General features: G+C 40.2%; 1 protein-coding gene across 4 annotated transcripts in view; it reads right to left on the bottom strand.

Annotated features, from left to right (window-relative positions):
• The window catches only part of EIF4E3 (eukaryotic translation initiation factor 4E family member 3), a 72,330-nt gene that overhangs the window by 6,037 nt on the left and 52,221 nt on the right, over positions 1-14,072 (bottom strand). For all 4 annotated transcript variants that reach the window (XM_032289669.1, XM_032289668.1, XM_032289667.1 and 1 more), the window contains 4 exons: positions 11,888-11,982; positions 9,070-9,130; positions 6,476-6,542; positions 2,653-2,808 (listed from right to left, as the gene is read on the bottom strand). In XM_032289669.1, coding sequence (XP_032145560.1) covers positions 2,653-2,808; positions 6,476-6,542; positions 9,070-9,130; positions 11,888-11,913 — 310 coding nt within the window. In that variant the 5' untranslated portion in view covers positions 11,914-11,982. The remainder of the gene's footprint in view (positions 1-2,652; positions 2,809-6,475; positions 6,543-9,069; positions 9,131-11,887; positions 11,983-14,072) is intronic.

The raw sequence follows: 14,072 nt of genomic DNA on the forward strand, positions 1-14,072 counted from the left end.
CTCTGCCATTGTAGCACTAAAGCAGCTATAGACAATATGGAAACAAATGGGTATTGCTCTATACTAATACAACTATTTATGGACACTAAAATTTGATATTCATATAATTTTCATATGTCACAAAATATACTTTTTGATTTTTTCCAACCATTGAAAAATGTGAAAACCATTGTCAGCTACACCTATACAGAAACAGGAGAGGAGAGGTGAAGAGAGGGGGAAGATTTGCGTTCCAGCTTCCTGCTCTAAATATTTCTCACGCCAGAAAAGACCTTTGTCACTTAACTGTTCTTAAGAACTTAGCAGAATTGGCGAGGGTGGGGCTGGTCAGGGAGTGGAGACTGCATTGTGAGTTTCTCAGTCAAATAATCTGTATCCAAATCAAAGGTAAGTTATCAGTGGCCCAATCCCCATCCACCTGCTAGAGGCCATGACTGAACATGCTTGGGTCCTTTCTACATGGAAAATCTACAGTCACCTAGCTTCTGTAAACTTGGGAATACTCACACTAGGATCCTATTAACCAAACCAGAGTAAAAGCATGAATTGGCCATTTCCAACTTACGTTACCCTGCTGTGAAAAAGATTTCAGCTCAAACCTCATTTTTCCAAATCATTTCTGCAGCAAATGGTGTATGCCCTGCTGAGTAAAGGACTGCCTGCTTTGTTTACAATAAAGAGAACTACTTGTTTTTTCAAATTCAAATTTTTATTTGAACAATCTTTGGGTTTTTAAATGTTAACTTATGCCCTTAAAACACGAATTTCTGCCGAGACCCTTACTCAGTTCTGTATTACATACTTTGCAATGGTCTCTACCTCTGGGGTATCTATTTGATTCAACCGGCCGAGCTGCAGTTTTCTTTCCCCTCGTTTGGCTTTTTTCTTCCCCGGAGCCATCACAACAGTTAAGCAGTGAAATCATCCTGCCCTTTGTCAGTCTTACATGATTACTGCCATGGCCCTAAAAACTAGCCTAACCACTCTGTGGCCTTATGATTTGATAAAACAGGTATCTTATTATCTGTGTTGAGCCTGCTGCTAACCCATGTGCTACCTGGAAACTTAATCATAGAATTTTGGAGTAGAAGGAACCTTGGAGATCATCTAAGACCAACCTCCTCGATATTCAGATGAGAAAGTAAAATGATGAAAAGTTGTCAGTTGCTCAAGGTCACACTGGTGAAGGGGGACAAAAATCCATAGTGCCTGACTTTAACTACTCCAAATTGGTGTTCTCCTCTTTCAAGTGTGGAGCTGGTTCAAAGGCAGGAAAAAATGTTTTAGCCCCATACATAAATGCCAATGAAATACACTGCCTTCTGTAGAGTTTCTGCTAGTCTTGTGAAATAAAAAAAGAAAACCCCTTGATGCCCTTTCAATTAATATCTGGGGTGAAAATACAATTAAAGTATCCCTAAAGAATAAAAATGGCATTAGCAAATTTGCAACTTCTACACTGCACAGCCAATAAGCAATTTCTGCCCTGCCATTTGTGTGTCTCCTTTATTTAAACTTCCATTTAAAATTCAGAATATCTGCAGTGCCAGATCAGTCCCACTGCTTAACATCGGAGTCATTTGCCCTGTAATTACATGGTTCCTTATAGGGAGGCCTTAGTGTTAATATCCTCTGTCATACTAGGATACTCAAAACAAAATTTGCTTTTTTTGTTCTTTTTGGCAAAGAGTTGGACAAAGAGAAGCAATGATGAAACGTATTTCAGCAATTCTAAGATGCACTCCTCACCACTACCACACACATATTTGAAGACCTCTGGTACCAATAATGTGTTACGGTTTAATTGGGAACCTTTCATTTTTCTTTTTTAGTAATACTAAAGTAATGGAGCATCTTATCTTCAAGAGCATCGTAGAGTCAATGAAATACGGTAGTTACAAAAATGGGTTATTGACTCTAAGAACAGTTTTGATATAGGAAATTTACCATACATGTATAGGGCTGTCATCTTTTCTCTAACTCATTGCTAAATGTGTAACCTGCAGTTTGAGCTAACAAACATTGGTTTAATAGCACTAAGATGTTTTCATTACGAAAAAGAAGACTTTTTCAAAAGAGCACACGAAAGCAATGAACATGAATCATGATGGAAACAATGGGTCCACACACCTATTCATACTGTTAACATTTCACCACTAGGCGTGAATTCTCTCTCGGTTCTGTGTCACAGTCATTCATAATGAGGAAGTATTAGCATTTCAGTAGGACATTCAATCATGCCTGTGCTCAGAATGTATTTCTTCTGAAAATACAGATGTTATACATTATAAATTCCTGTTTATGAAGGGATGATTGAATATCTACCTGCCAGTTCGTATAATGACATTTTTATTATTGTTGTTTCCAACACAATGTAATTTTTTTTTGAGAATCACAAATTTCAGTTCAGGTACAAATTTCTGAAATAACAAATACAATATTTGTTATTTCCTTTTCTGATCCACACAGGTAGGCAAGAATAAAATCTCATTTTAATTTCTGAGACTAAGCTTTTTTTTTTAAACACTTAGTTTACTGAATTCTTTTCTGAATTATCAAATTTCAAATGAGTCTGCCTTCACCGCATTTGCAAAATGGTTTCTATCGTTAAAAGTATGATGATAGAGTAATAACTGGAAATGAAGCACTTACGTTTATAAAATACTGCTTTAAAAGTTATGTGGGGCAGAAGTTCATAGATCTTTTCTAAAACGGTCGCTTCACCCACTAAAGAGGCATTTACATTCCAGACTTGGATGACGTCTTCTCGATCCCGAACACTGACACTAACTCCTATTACTTCGTCATCTGAGGGGAAGACAGGAAAAAAAATAAATGAGTGATATGTTCAAGTCAGTCTGACTGTTTCTAAGAACCTACTCAGTTTATCTGAAAGTTAAGGATAAGATGGAAAAAAGAAGGTGGCACAAGACAACTTGTAAGAAATAACTGTTTCTATGGGGAATCATTGGAAGAAAGCAAGTTAGTGCACAAAAGCTATGGCAGTCATATCACATTTATCCAGGAACTTATATAAAGTGTTCCAGCCAAATGCATTTTCCAGATAAGTAATTTACCCTTTATAACATTACCAAAGCTTTGGGACTATTTCTTACTCTGTTTTGATGAGACTTTTGCTAAAATGGGTTGCATAATTCCCTGCCCTCTGAAAGCCAAGTGAACTGAAATGAACTTTTCCTTGATGCCTTGCTGTCTCTGTTAAGGATAGCAAGAATTTCTCCTGACTTCCTGCCAAGCTTTCAGGGACCCCGGAGTGGTCAGCACTGTATGCCCCGACACTAACTGGACCCAGATTGTGCATTCTCAGCTGCTCATCTGCTTTCTGTGGTTTACTTGTCTGCTCCTTTCCTATGAATTCTTCCTGCTCTCTCTGATGCCTCCCTCTAGAAATCCCTTTTCTGCTGTTGGGCATTATACTGTGGGTTAGAGACCCAGTGATAATCTGTTAGCACTGTGTTTAGAGTGAGAGTAAAGTCTTCTCTGAGTACAGCTCTGCTATTCTAGGACCGTCCTTCAATGAATGAACTGTTAAGGCATTTATCTACATTGATTAAGGTGGGCCTTTTTTAAAAAAACAAAATTCCAGATTAGGGCTGGCTTGTACATAGTGGAGAATGGCAGATGGATGGTAAGGTGTTATACTGTTTTATTCTCTTTTGCAGTCACTTTGTTAACACTAATTTGCAGCAAAATGAAAGGAACACAAACTTTTGATTCCTGGTTTTCCTTTTTCATGACACGGTAATGAAATATGGTCAACTCTATGGACTTTCATAAACAGCATCAATAAGTAATATGTGAGAGACAAGCATTATCAATATAAGAAAATTTTGCTTTAGTTAGTATACTCTGCCTAATTTGCTGGCCTCTATAAATCTAAATATTCATGCCATCAGTTTTTCTAGTTGACTTCTGGAAGTTAAAACATTTCAGTATTAGGATATAATTTAAATAAAAACATATCCAATTTTGTGCAGTAATTTCTCCATTCTTCCCTTCTCCTTCTCCTCCTCTGTCTTCTTTTTTAAAATGAATTTGATCCTGGCTAAATGTGTATGACTTGACACTAAATAAGTCCATTTATATAAATACTCAAAATCAGGTAAAATTAGCCTCTGATGTTAGAAGTTAGACTGGAGGCTACCTTTGAAGGAAGGAAAGACAGCAGAGGAGGTTGCTGGGGGGCTGGTAATGTCCTGCTTGTACATCTAGATGCTAAAGTTATATGCTTACTTTGTGATTATTTATCAAACCATACACATGCAACGTGTGTAATTTTCTGTGTATTTGCTACGTTTAAACAAGAGTCAAAAAAGATAGTACCTTATCATGGTCATTCACAGAAACTTTTTATCCCACCAAGAAAATATTTTTAGGTACAGATTCCTTATTTTGTAATTTACACTTTAAAATAGTCTTGCCAGAGCTCAATGTTATATTTTATAGGAAAATAAAAATCATCAAATAAGAAGGGAAGCTTAGCAGTTTACCACTTTCAAGAGTGGCCATGAAGTCACGAGATCACCCTTTCGGGGAAATGTTCGTGTTTCCAGTCTTTTGGTGTTACCTATTCCTACCCTACTGGTGAAAGCTTGATGGAACTGATGGGTGCTGAACATGCTTCACTGTCAATATTTCAGTTTGGTTTGGCTCTTGGTACCCAGGCATAGTTACTAGCACAGCACTTTCACAAATGGCTCAGTTAAAAAAAAGGCTGCAGCTCTTATCCAAAGGCAGATCTATCAGCAAACATGTAATATTCATAAGTAGAATCAACCAGCAAAACCTGGATTATTTTAGGGTACTGGCAACATAAGACATTAGAGCTGGGAGGAGCCACTGCTTAAAGATGAGGGGAGTGAGGCCCAGAGAGACTAGCTGACTTGCTTCAAATGGCACAGCTAGATAATGGAAGAGCTAATGGTTAACAGCTAATGGTGTTCTCATGTCCCAAGTCAACCACAGAAAAACTAGTCTTCTTTACTCAATACTGGCTATTCATTACTACCTTAGACTATTTTTCCCTGGTTCTGCAAACAGGAATAATTGATGCAGAAAACCTCCTCTCCCAGGGATTTATGTGTTTATAATTATACACGGGATACATTTTTGGCTGTATATTATCAAGTTGCTAAATACTCCCTATTAAAACAGAAGGAATCTGTACTTACAATTTTATCTTAATCCAGGTCTTTTTTTTTTTTTTTTTGAAACAGGGTTTCGCTCTATCACCGAGGCTGCAGTGCAGTAGTGTGATCATAGCTCACTGTAGCCTCTACTTCTTGGGCTCAAGTGATCCGCCCACTACAGCCTTCCAAGTTGCTGGGGCTATGGGTGTATGCCACTATGCCCAGCTAATTTTTGCACATTTTGTAGAGACAAGGGTCTCTCTCTCTCTGTTTCTTAGGGTAGTTTCGAATTTCTGGCCTCAAGTGATCCTCCCATCTTGGCCTCCCAAAGTGCTGGGGTTACAGTCATGAGCTACCAAGCCCAGCCCAGGTTTTGTCTTAAGTGAATAAAAAGCGGTATTAAGAAGTAAGCAAAACAAAACTGGAATGATTGGAACTCCTTGTGAGATGAATCTGAACTGTGCCCCAGGACTGGCAAGACCTACAGGGCTCTCAAACATAGCCCCATCTAAGACATCCGAGGGACAACTGATCATTGTCATCAGCTAAAAAGAAAAACTTAACTGGCAGCTGGGGAGGAAAAATAGTATTCTAAATGTTACTTCAGGAGCATTCAGAAGGAACTACCAAAAAAAGAAAACAAAACTTTAAACAAGCAATTAAATTCTGCCCTTTGAGTGGGTTCATCATAAACACAAAACACTTAGAAATACCCTGGGTATTTGAAAATGGTCTCCAAAGGAAAGCCCTGAAGAACTTCTGTCTTATCCTCCACCGTGAAATCACGCGTAATAATGGTGAGCAGTCCCCACCTACCACTCTAGTCCTCTGTGAGCAGGGGACAGAGAGAACAAGAGGAAGGGGCTGGGATTGAGAAGGACAGAGAGGCTTGTGCTTGACCACCTACAAACTTCACTAGACACTGAACGCATTTTCCCCTTCTGGAAGAACTGGAACAGGTAAAGGGAATCTACTTTGTGTTAAGAGCCCAGCTAATGTCAGATTTTTCTTTTCTGCCTATTTATTTTGGACAGATGGTTACAGATACTATTAAGTTGAGCTAGGAGGGAAAAACATACGTGACTATATACATACATGTATAAATATTATATGCACATATGTAAATATACATATGGACATAGGCATACATATCTAACACTAAACACCACAATCACATGAAAAAAAATTGAGTAACTTTGTAGTTCCAAAATAAACAACTTCAAAACATGTAAAAAGTCAAACACATGACCACAAACTTATGCAAGAAACAAGCACAAGCCAGGAGCACACGAAGCAGGGCCGGCCAGAGCCGTGGGCTGCTTTACCTGCTGCGGCACAGTCTGTGAACTGTTCCCCGATGGTTGCCAACAGCAACTCTTTCCAAACTGTGGACTGATGTGGGAAAAGAATAAAAAACAAAACAAACAAAACACACATATTTTTAGATAATTATCCTCAGGAGCTAAACAAATTATGTTTTCTTCCACTTCATATGTAGTTTCTGCACCCATATCTGGAGTCTACAGACACCTCCAAATCCTAGGTGCAAACATTTATTATAGTGGCGTATTTTTCACTGGTTTACAAATAACTTTACACAGACATAAGTAAGCCAAAGTCTGGCAAAAGCTAATCGCTAGTGAAACCGTTGTTGAAATTTAGAAGAATTTCTAGGGAAAATGTATTGCAATGACTTAAAAGTTTCCAATTTCTTTACCTCTCACTGATTCAAAACATAGAAGCTGATTATATGTGGATGCTATTAGTAAAATCTTTCTCTTGAAAATCCTTTTTTTTTTTTTTTTTTTTTTTTTTTTTTTTTTTTACAACTTATGAGGTACTTCAAAGGTTATACAAGTAAAGAACACTTAAGGATATTTCTTGTTCATTAAATACTAGAGTCTTGGGAAATTCCATTCATTTGAGGCAGACTGTTTATGGCAGGCAATAGAACTGTAAGGACGTGTGTAATTTCCCTGGAAGGTTCAGTGCACGCTCTGGTCTGCCTCCCACCAATGATAAACACTGGAGTTTCTTTCTCCTTGTGATCTGCTCGTGCCATCCAACAGCCAGCCACATTATTTCCACTCACATTATTTCCTTTGAAAAGTTCTTGGTCCCATTTATCCTCCTTCCTATGGTTCACAGGCTCCAAATTGCCCCCAAACTGGGTTTGAATCTAGAGAGGCTGCTTGCTCTCTGAAAACCAGGTGGGTTAACGGCCTCTCTGATCATTAGTTTCTTTAGGTGAACAGGAAAATAATAATAGGGCTGACCTTCCAGGGCTGCTATGGGTATGAACTGAGTCAACAAGTGTGCTCAAAGGGCTTAGTACAACGGCTGCAATAAAAGGCCTTCACATTTAAGATCCATGCCATAAACAACTGCGTGTTTGCTATATTCCAAGTGCTCAATACATATTAACTATAATAATAGTGTTTATTATTATGTCCTGACAAGCTTAAAGTCTTGCTGAATCTTTAACCAAGGCCATGGCAGTTAGCAAGGGAACTGAAAGTGACCTTTCATCCTTTCCTTTTCTCTTTCCTAGCCTGTCCCTTCTGGTCTGCTAGTCTCCCACCTAGGAATCATTGCTTCCGTTTTCTATCTGTCCAGCTACAGTCCTTTAAGCTGTTACTGATGAAATTGAGAGTTGGGAGAGGCCATTAGGGGAAAGGAGACTTCACCCTTCTGCTTTGAATTCAGACAAGTTTGGCCCACAAGACTCCCACCGGTTGATGATGAAAAGTAGGCTAAACTGCCTGGCAAGAGGGCATTTGCACGGATACGAAAGCATTATTATTTGTGACCCAGTGCAGCCAAGTGAGCTAAGAAGGAGACAGAGGACAAAACTGCCTTTCATCTGCTTTTCAAGGAATGCTGACGTCATGATTACCTCTGGTAGAGTTCAAAGTCTAATGTGAATAAATAAAGAACATGGAAAGGCAAAAAGTGTTCATAATGAAATTTTAAGAACACCTTATATTCTCTCATTCTCTTATTTTCTCTGCTCCCCTGATATTTTTTATTATGTAGGCCAAATAACAGTAAAGCCTTGGAGCTTCACATCTTGACTAACAATTTGCACCTCTGACAAATAAATCTGGTCATATCTTTAGGTATGTGCTTATAGGAAAATGACTCCAGCTCAAGCATATGGGTCCCTGGAGACATTACAGTTCTTTGAGGTTATCCACATGAAAGAAACCATGAAAAGGTGAAACTGGGCAGCATTTCCCCTTTGTCCATTTTCAAAGAAGCTTTTTGGTTTTCCAGGGCTTAAGATAACTTATTTTAGTGTTCACATTCACTTCCAGTCAATATGATGAATTAGAGCTCACTCTGGGAAATCTGGGTTTCTGAGACTTGACCACTGCAAACCAGCATCCCACCAGGTCATCACACCCTCCAGGTTCTCATCAACCCCAGAGGGAGATGGAGCAGAGTCTCTGATGAAACCCCAAAGGATGGTGGAATGCCAAGCCTCCCCATTCTCTGTGCCATGGTCATTCTCAGAACTGCTTTTGCCCCTCCCGTAGAGGAGGGATGAGCCTTTGGAAGAAAAGATTCTGCTTCGGATTTCGTAAAACCAATTTCCCTGTGTTAGTCATGGCTGTCAAGGGAATGCCCACCATAAAGACATTCACCCAGCTTTTCTGTGAAGTTCACAGGCATTTACTTCTGCAGACTGCATCATACAGTCACATATTACACCACGTCTATGGAGAAACATAATTATATACTTTCAAGGTGACAGTGTAAGGCAGAAAATCATTGAGGTCAGAACAGAATTTCTCACCCCTAGCCTGTTTGGGGACTGCCAAGTAAATAGGCTGTCTGCAAAGCACAGAATGCTGATGACAGGCCATCAACAACCCCAAGCCTCGCTGGTTCTAGACGAAGATCAGAAGGAACCTACCGTGCTGTCCTTGGGGACTTTCATCTTCCATACGCCGCCCTTTGCATTACTCTCCTCCTCCCTGGGCCAAAGACCAACGTTTAAAGTTAGACTCAGGACTAAGTGATTCTACATACATTTACATATCTCTACATACATTTCGTTTAACAACGGATGACCTTAAAACAAAAATAATTGGGCATTTTTCTTTAATTTTTATTTTTTTATTGTGGATACATAATAGTTGTACATATTTATGGGGTATACCTGAATTTTTTTTTTTAAGACTAGGTCTTATTCTGTCACCCAGGCTAGAGTGCAGCAGCACGATCATAGCTCTCTGCAGCCTTGAACTCCTGGGCTCAAGCAATCCTCCCACCTCAGCCTCCCAAGTAGCTGGTATTACAAGCATGTGCCATCACACCTGGCTAATTAAAAAAACTTTTTTTAGAGATGAGGTCTCTCTCACTTTGCTGCTCAGACTTGTCTTGAACGCCTGACCTCAAGCAATCCTCCCACCTTAACCTCCCAAAATGCTGGGATTATAGGCCTGAGCCACAACATCTGGCCTACATGTGATATTCTGATACATGCAAATAATGTGTAATGACTGAATCAGGGTATTTATCTATCCATCACCTCAATCCTTTATCATTTCCTTATGCTAGGAACAGTCCAATTCCACTCTTTCCGTTATTTTGAAACCTATAATGAATTATTGTTAAGTATACCTACCCTACTATGCTCCAAGACCTCATTCATTCTAACTGTATTTTTATACCAATTAATCATCCCCTCTTTATCACACCCCATCACCTGCAACTTCCAGGCCTCTGATAACTCTGTCAATTAAGATTTTTTTTTTTTTTTTTTTAGCTCCTACATATGAATGAGAACATGAGATATTTGTCTTTTCATGCCTGGTTTCTCTCACTAAATATAATGTTCTCCAATTCCATCATGTTGTTGCAAATGGCAGAATTTCACTTTTTTGATGGCTGAATACTATTCCATTGTATACATGTACCACATAGTCTTTATTCATTCATCTGCTGCTGGACACTTAGGTTGATACCATATCTTGGGTCTTGTGAATGGTACTGCAATAAACATGGAAGTGTAGATTATCTCTTCGACATACTGATTTCCTTTCTTTTGGATACATACCCGGCAGTGGGACTGCTGGGTCATGTGACAGTTCTACTTTTAGTCTTCTGAGGAACCTTCATACTGCTCTCCACAGTTGGCTGTGCTAATCTACATTTCCACTGTACGAGGGCTCCCCTTTCTCCACACCCTCACCAGCACTCACTATTACCAGTCTTTTGGATAAAAGCCATTTTAACTGGGGTAAGATTGGACATTTTTAAATAAACTCTCTCCCAGTCCTTTTGTTGGAAACAGAAGCAGATGAAAGAAAAGGAAGGAGCTGAGGATGGAGAAAGCAGAAAGTGGCACTCAGTGTCTACATGGGCACGGAGGGCAATGGGACTTGAGATCCTCATCCTCCAAGGGTTGGTGCAGAGAGGCTCCCTTGACTTTGGGACTGACAATGAATATGGCTGCTTCACACATGGGAAGGCCCTTACACGTCAATGTCACAATCACAACACTGTCTCATATGATTCTCCTATCAACCATATGTCAAGGCCTCGTGGGTGTCCCTGTAGGGGACATCTGCTCCCTTTCTGGTAAGAGCATCCCAGTTTCCCTCTAAAGATCCACCTGCCCCCAACTCCTCTGTGAAGTCCACTCAGGCAGGGCTGATTCCACATCCTGGCTTCAAAGATGGGCGTGTGACACAGGCTAGCCTATGAGAGTACTGCCCCTTCCTAGTCCTTGTGATTGGCCAGAAATGGAAAAGAGACCCAAAGTGGGACAATGAGAGTCAGCCCTGGGATTTTATCCCGGCTGCTGAGTGCCGACATTGGTAAAAGTGCAGGACATAAGACTGGGGCATATGAATGCCACTTTGCCACCTCAGCTGGTAGATAATTAAACCAAAAATTAAATCAATGTAGGATAAAGCAAACTAATTCTGGTGGGGAGCATCGGATTCCTGATAAACCTGGAGCTGGATCTGCCAGAAACTAGCCCTATCAGTGAACTTCCCGGTCGCGAGATAAAAACATATTCTCTCTCTCTCTTTTTTTTTTTTTTTTTTTTTTTTTGCTCAAATTAGGTTTCTGGTGGCTGGGTGTGGTGGCTCATACCTGTAATCCCAGTACTTTGGGAGGCTGAGGCAGGCAGATCACTTGAGCCCAGAAATTCAAGACAAACCTAAGCAACAGGGTGAAACCCCATCTCTACTAAAAATAAAAAATTAGCTGGGGGTGGTGGCATACACGTATAGTGTTAGCTACTTGGGAGGCTGAGGTGTGAGGTTCACCTCAGCCTGGGAGGTCAAGGCTGTGGTGAGCTGTGATGGTGCCACTGCACTCCAGCCTGGGTGATCGAGTGAAACCCTGTCTCAAAACAAAGAAAAAATAAAGTAAACCAATCAACCAAACAAAAAACACAAAAACAAATTAGGTTTCTGTCATTTGCTGCTAATCAAGATAAGACACATTTCCATTTTATTAATGAGTAAATAATTCAGAAAGACTGAATGACATAAGGATTTATCACTAATTGGGACTCTAGACTGGGCAAACTAACTTACTGACCATCAAGCTATTAAAGAAGGAGGACACTTATCCCCCAACCCTGGGTGGTGATCGGTATCACAGACTTTCTATGTGGTCCATGTGAGACACACGCCTCAGGTGATGTGATCTTTTATGAGGTTCACAAACATTTCCCTCCCACCTTGACTTTAAATTACACATTAGACACTTACCAGAGTGGTCGCCTCTCTCCTCTCATTAAATGATAACTACATCTCAAAGGCAGGCTAGTCACAGGAGGGATATTATTGTATACACTCCAGAATATCTTCAAAAGAAAAACAAATACTTTGTTTAATATACCCAGTATTGATTTATTATGCTGCTAGATTATAAAATTAATGCATTAAAAACATTTTTATTCTCATTGTTTTATCCATTCAAAATAGATTTTCCTTAGTCTCCCTTTTAATTCTCTGTTAGAAAATGTATACAACATTAAAGAATGCTGGACTTGGTGGCTCACGCCTGTAATCCCAGCACTTTGGGAGGCTGAGGCAGGCGGATCACTTGAGCCCAGGAGTTCAAGACCAGCCCGAACAATGCGGCGAGATCCCATCTTTACAAAAAATACAAAAAATTAGCTGGGCATGGTGGCACATGCCTGTAGTCCCAGCTACCAGCAGGTTGAGGTGGAAAGATAGCTTGAGCCTGGGAAGTCGAGGCTGCAGGTGAGCCAAGGTCTCACCACTGCATTCCAACCTGGATAACAGGAGTGAGACCCTGTCTCAAAAAACAAGCAAACACAACAACAAGTAAAGACGTTCCTTGCTGATGCTGTGCCAAGTTCTATGTTTCAGGAAGCTATGGTTATTAAGCAAACATTCCTATGCAACATGTCTACACATAAAATCGGACAGGACTTTGCTAACGACTTTTGACAGCTAGATAGTATCTACTAAAGCCTTTAGTACCGAATATATGTACTGAACATATTTATTTAGTACTGAATATATGTACTGAACATATTTATAACTATTTCATTATAATAGACCCTGTCTTCTCTCTAAGCCTGGAAGGAGTCAGTGATGCTGTGGCTGGGGGGTTGAGGGGTAAAGCAGATGGCAAAAAGAGAAACCTCCTTAGACACTCTGTTTCCCCCTTATCTCTCCGCTGCTAAAGGAATAGGGAACAGCTTAGGTGCTGAAGCAACAAGCTGCGTAAGATACACAGTGTGACAGACGGCATGTCTGTGTCTTCCCCAAATTCATATGCTGAAACCCTAACTACCAATAGGATGGGGTTAGCAGGTGGGGCCTCTGGGTAATCAGGTCACGAGGGTAACGCCACCATGACGGGCTTGGTGTTCTTATGAGAGGATGAAGAAAGCCAGCCCTCCCTCTGCCACATGAAGGTACAAGGAGAGGGTGGCTATGTACAAACCAAAAGAGGCCCTCACCTGGATGTGCCCATGCTCGCACCCTGATCTCAGACTTCCAGACTCCAGAATTGTGAGAAGCAAGGGTTTGCTGCATAAACTGCCCAGTCTATGGTATTTGGTTCTAGTAGCCTGAACTAAGACACAGGGCAACTGCTAAATAGAGATAGATTACACAAAAATAATAAAGTAATAGTAATAAAACAGGAAGAGTCTCAGCAAAGACAAGTGGTCTGGAGCTGTCCTCTGTGCCAGGCTTTGTTCTATAAACATTTCCACGTTTATACAACTTATCCTAATGACAGTCTTAGGAGGAGGTGTGATTGTTATCCTTGTTTTAAAGATAAGGACACCAGGCAAAGACAAGCCTGCCCAAGAGACACTGTTTGGTATGACCTTTAGAATTAGAATGAGGATTGAGGCTAAGAAGAAAATGCTGCCCCATTTGTTTGGAGTAGGTCATAGAATTACTACGCTATGAATGCTATGCCCAGAATTACTGTGCAAACAAGAAATATTTTTCTGTGTGGTGAGGTAAGCATAGGGTGATCATCTGCATCTCCCAGTGGGTCTGAGAAAACCAGTATGAGTAAAAGAGCAATTAGAAAAATCAATCCTGGGACTCATGAGTTGAGTCACATGGGTGGGATGGAATTTTATCTATGCTGAACGATAATCCTGCTTGGTTGTTAAGCCTGTTTTGTGTTAAAAAAAAATAATAATAAAGCTGAATTAACTGCAAAGGTGGCAATGATGAACTATAAGATCAAATTGAAGGCAAAAAAAAAAAAAACTATAGGATGATAGATATATTAATTGAGAATTTACCTTGGCACCCTCCTACTAAAGTGGTGCTAGCGCTGGGAGGAACACGCGTCTGCCTTTATGGCGGTACCTATCCTACAAATGCTTTGCTATCTGTGCCAATAATACTATTCCAATATTTCAGTTTCTGTCTGTGGTGTGAGGGTGGGTAGGCT

Source organism: Sapajus apella, unplaced genomic scaffold, assembly GCF_009761245.1.
Source record: "Sapajus apella isolate SASKATOON/1434 unplaced genomic scaffold, GSC_monkey_1.0 scaffold23, whole genome shotgun sequence".
In the NCBI taxonomy this organism is placed as follows: Eukaryota; Metazoa; Chordata; class Mammalia; order Primates; family Cebidae; genus Sapajus; species Sapajus apella.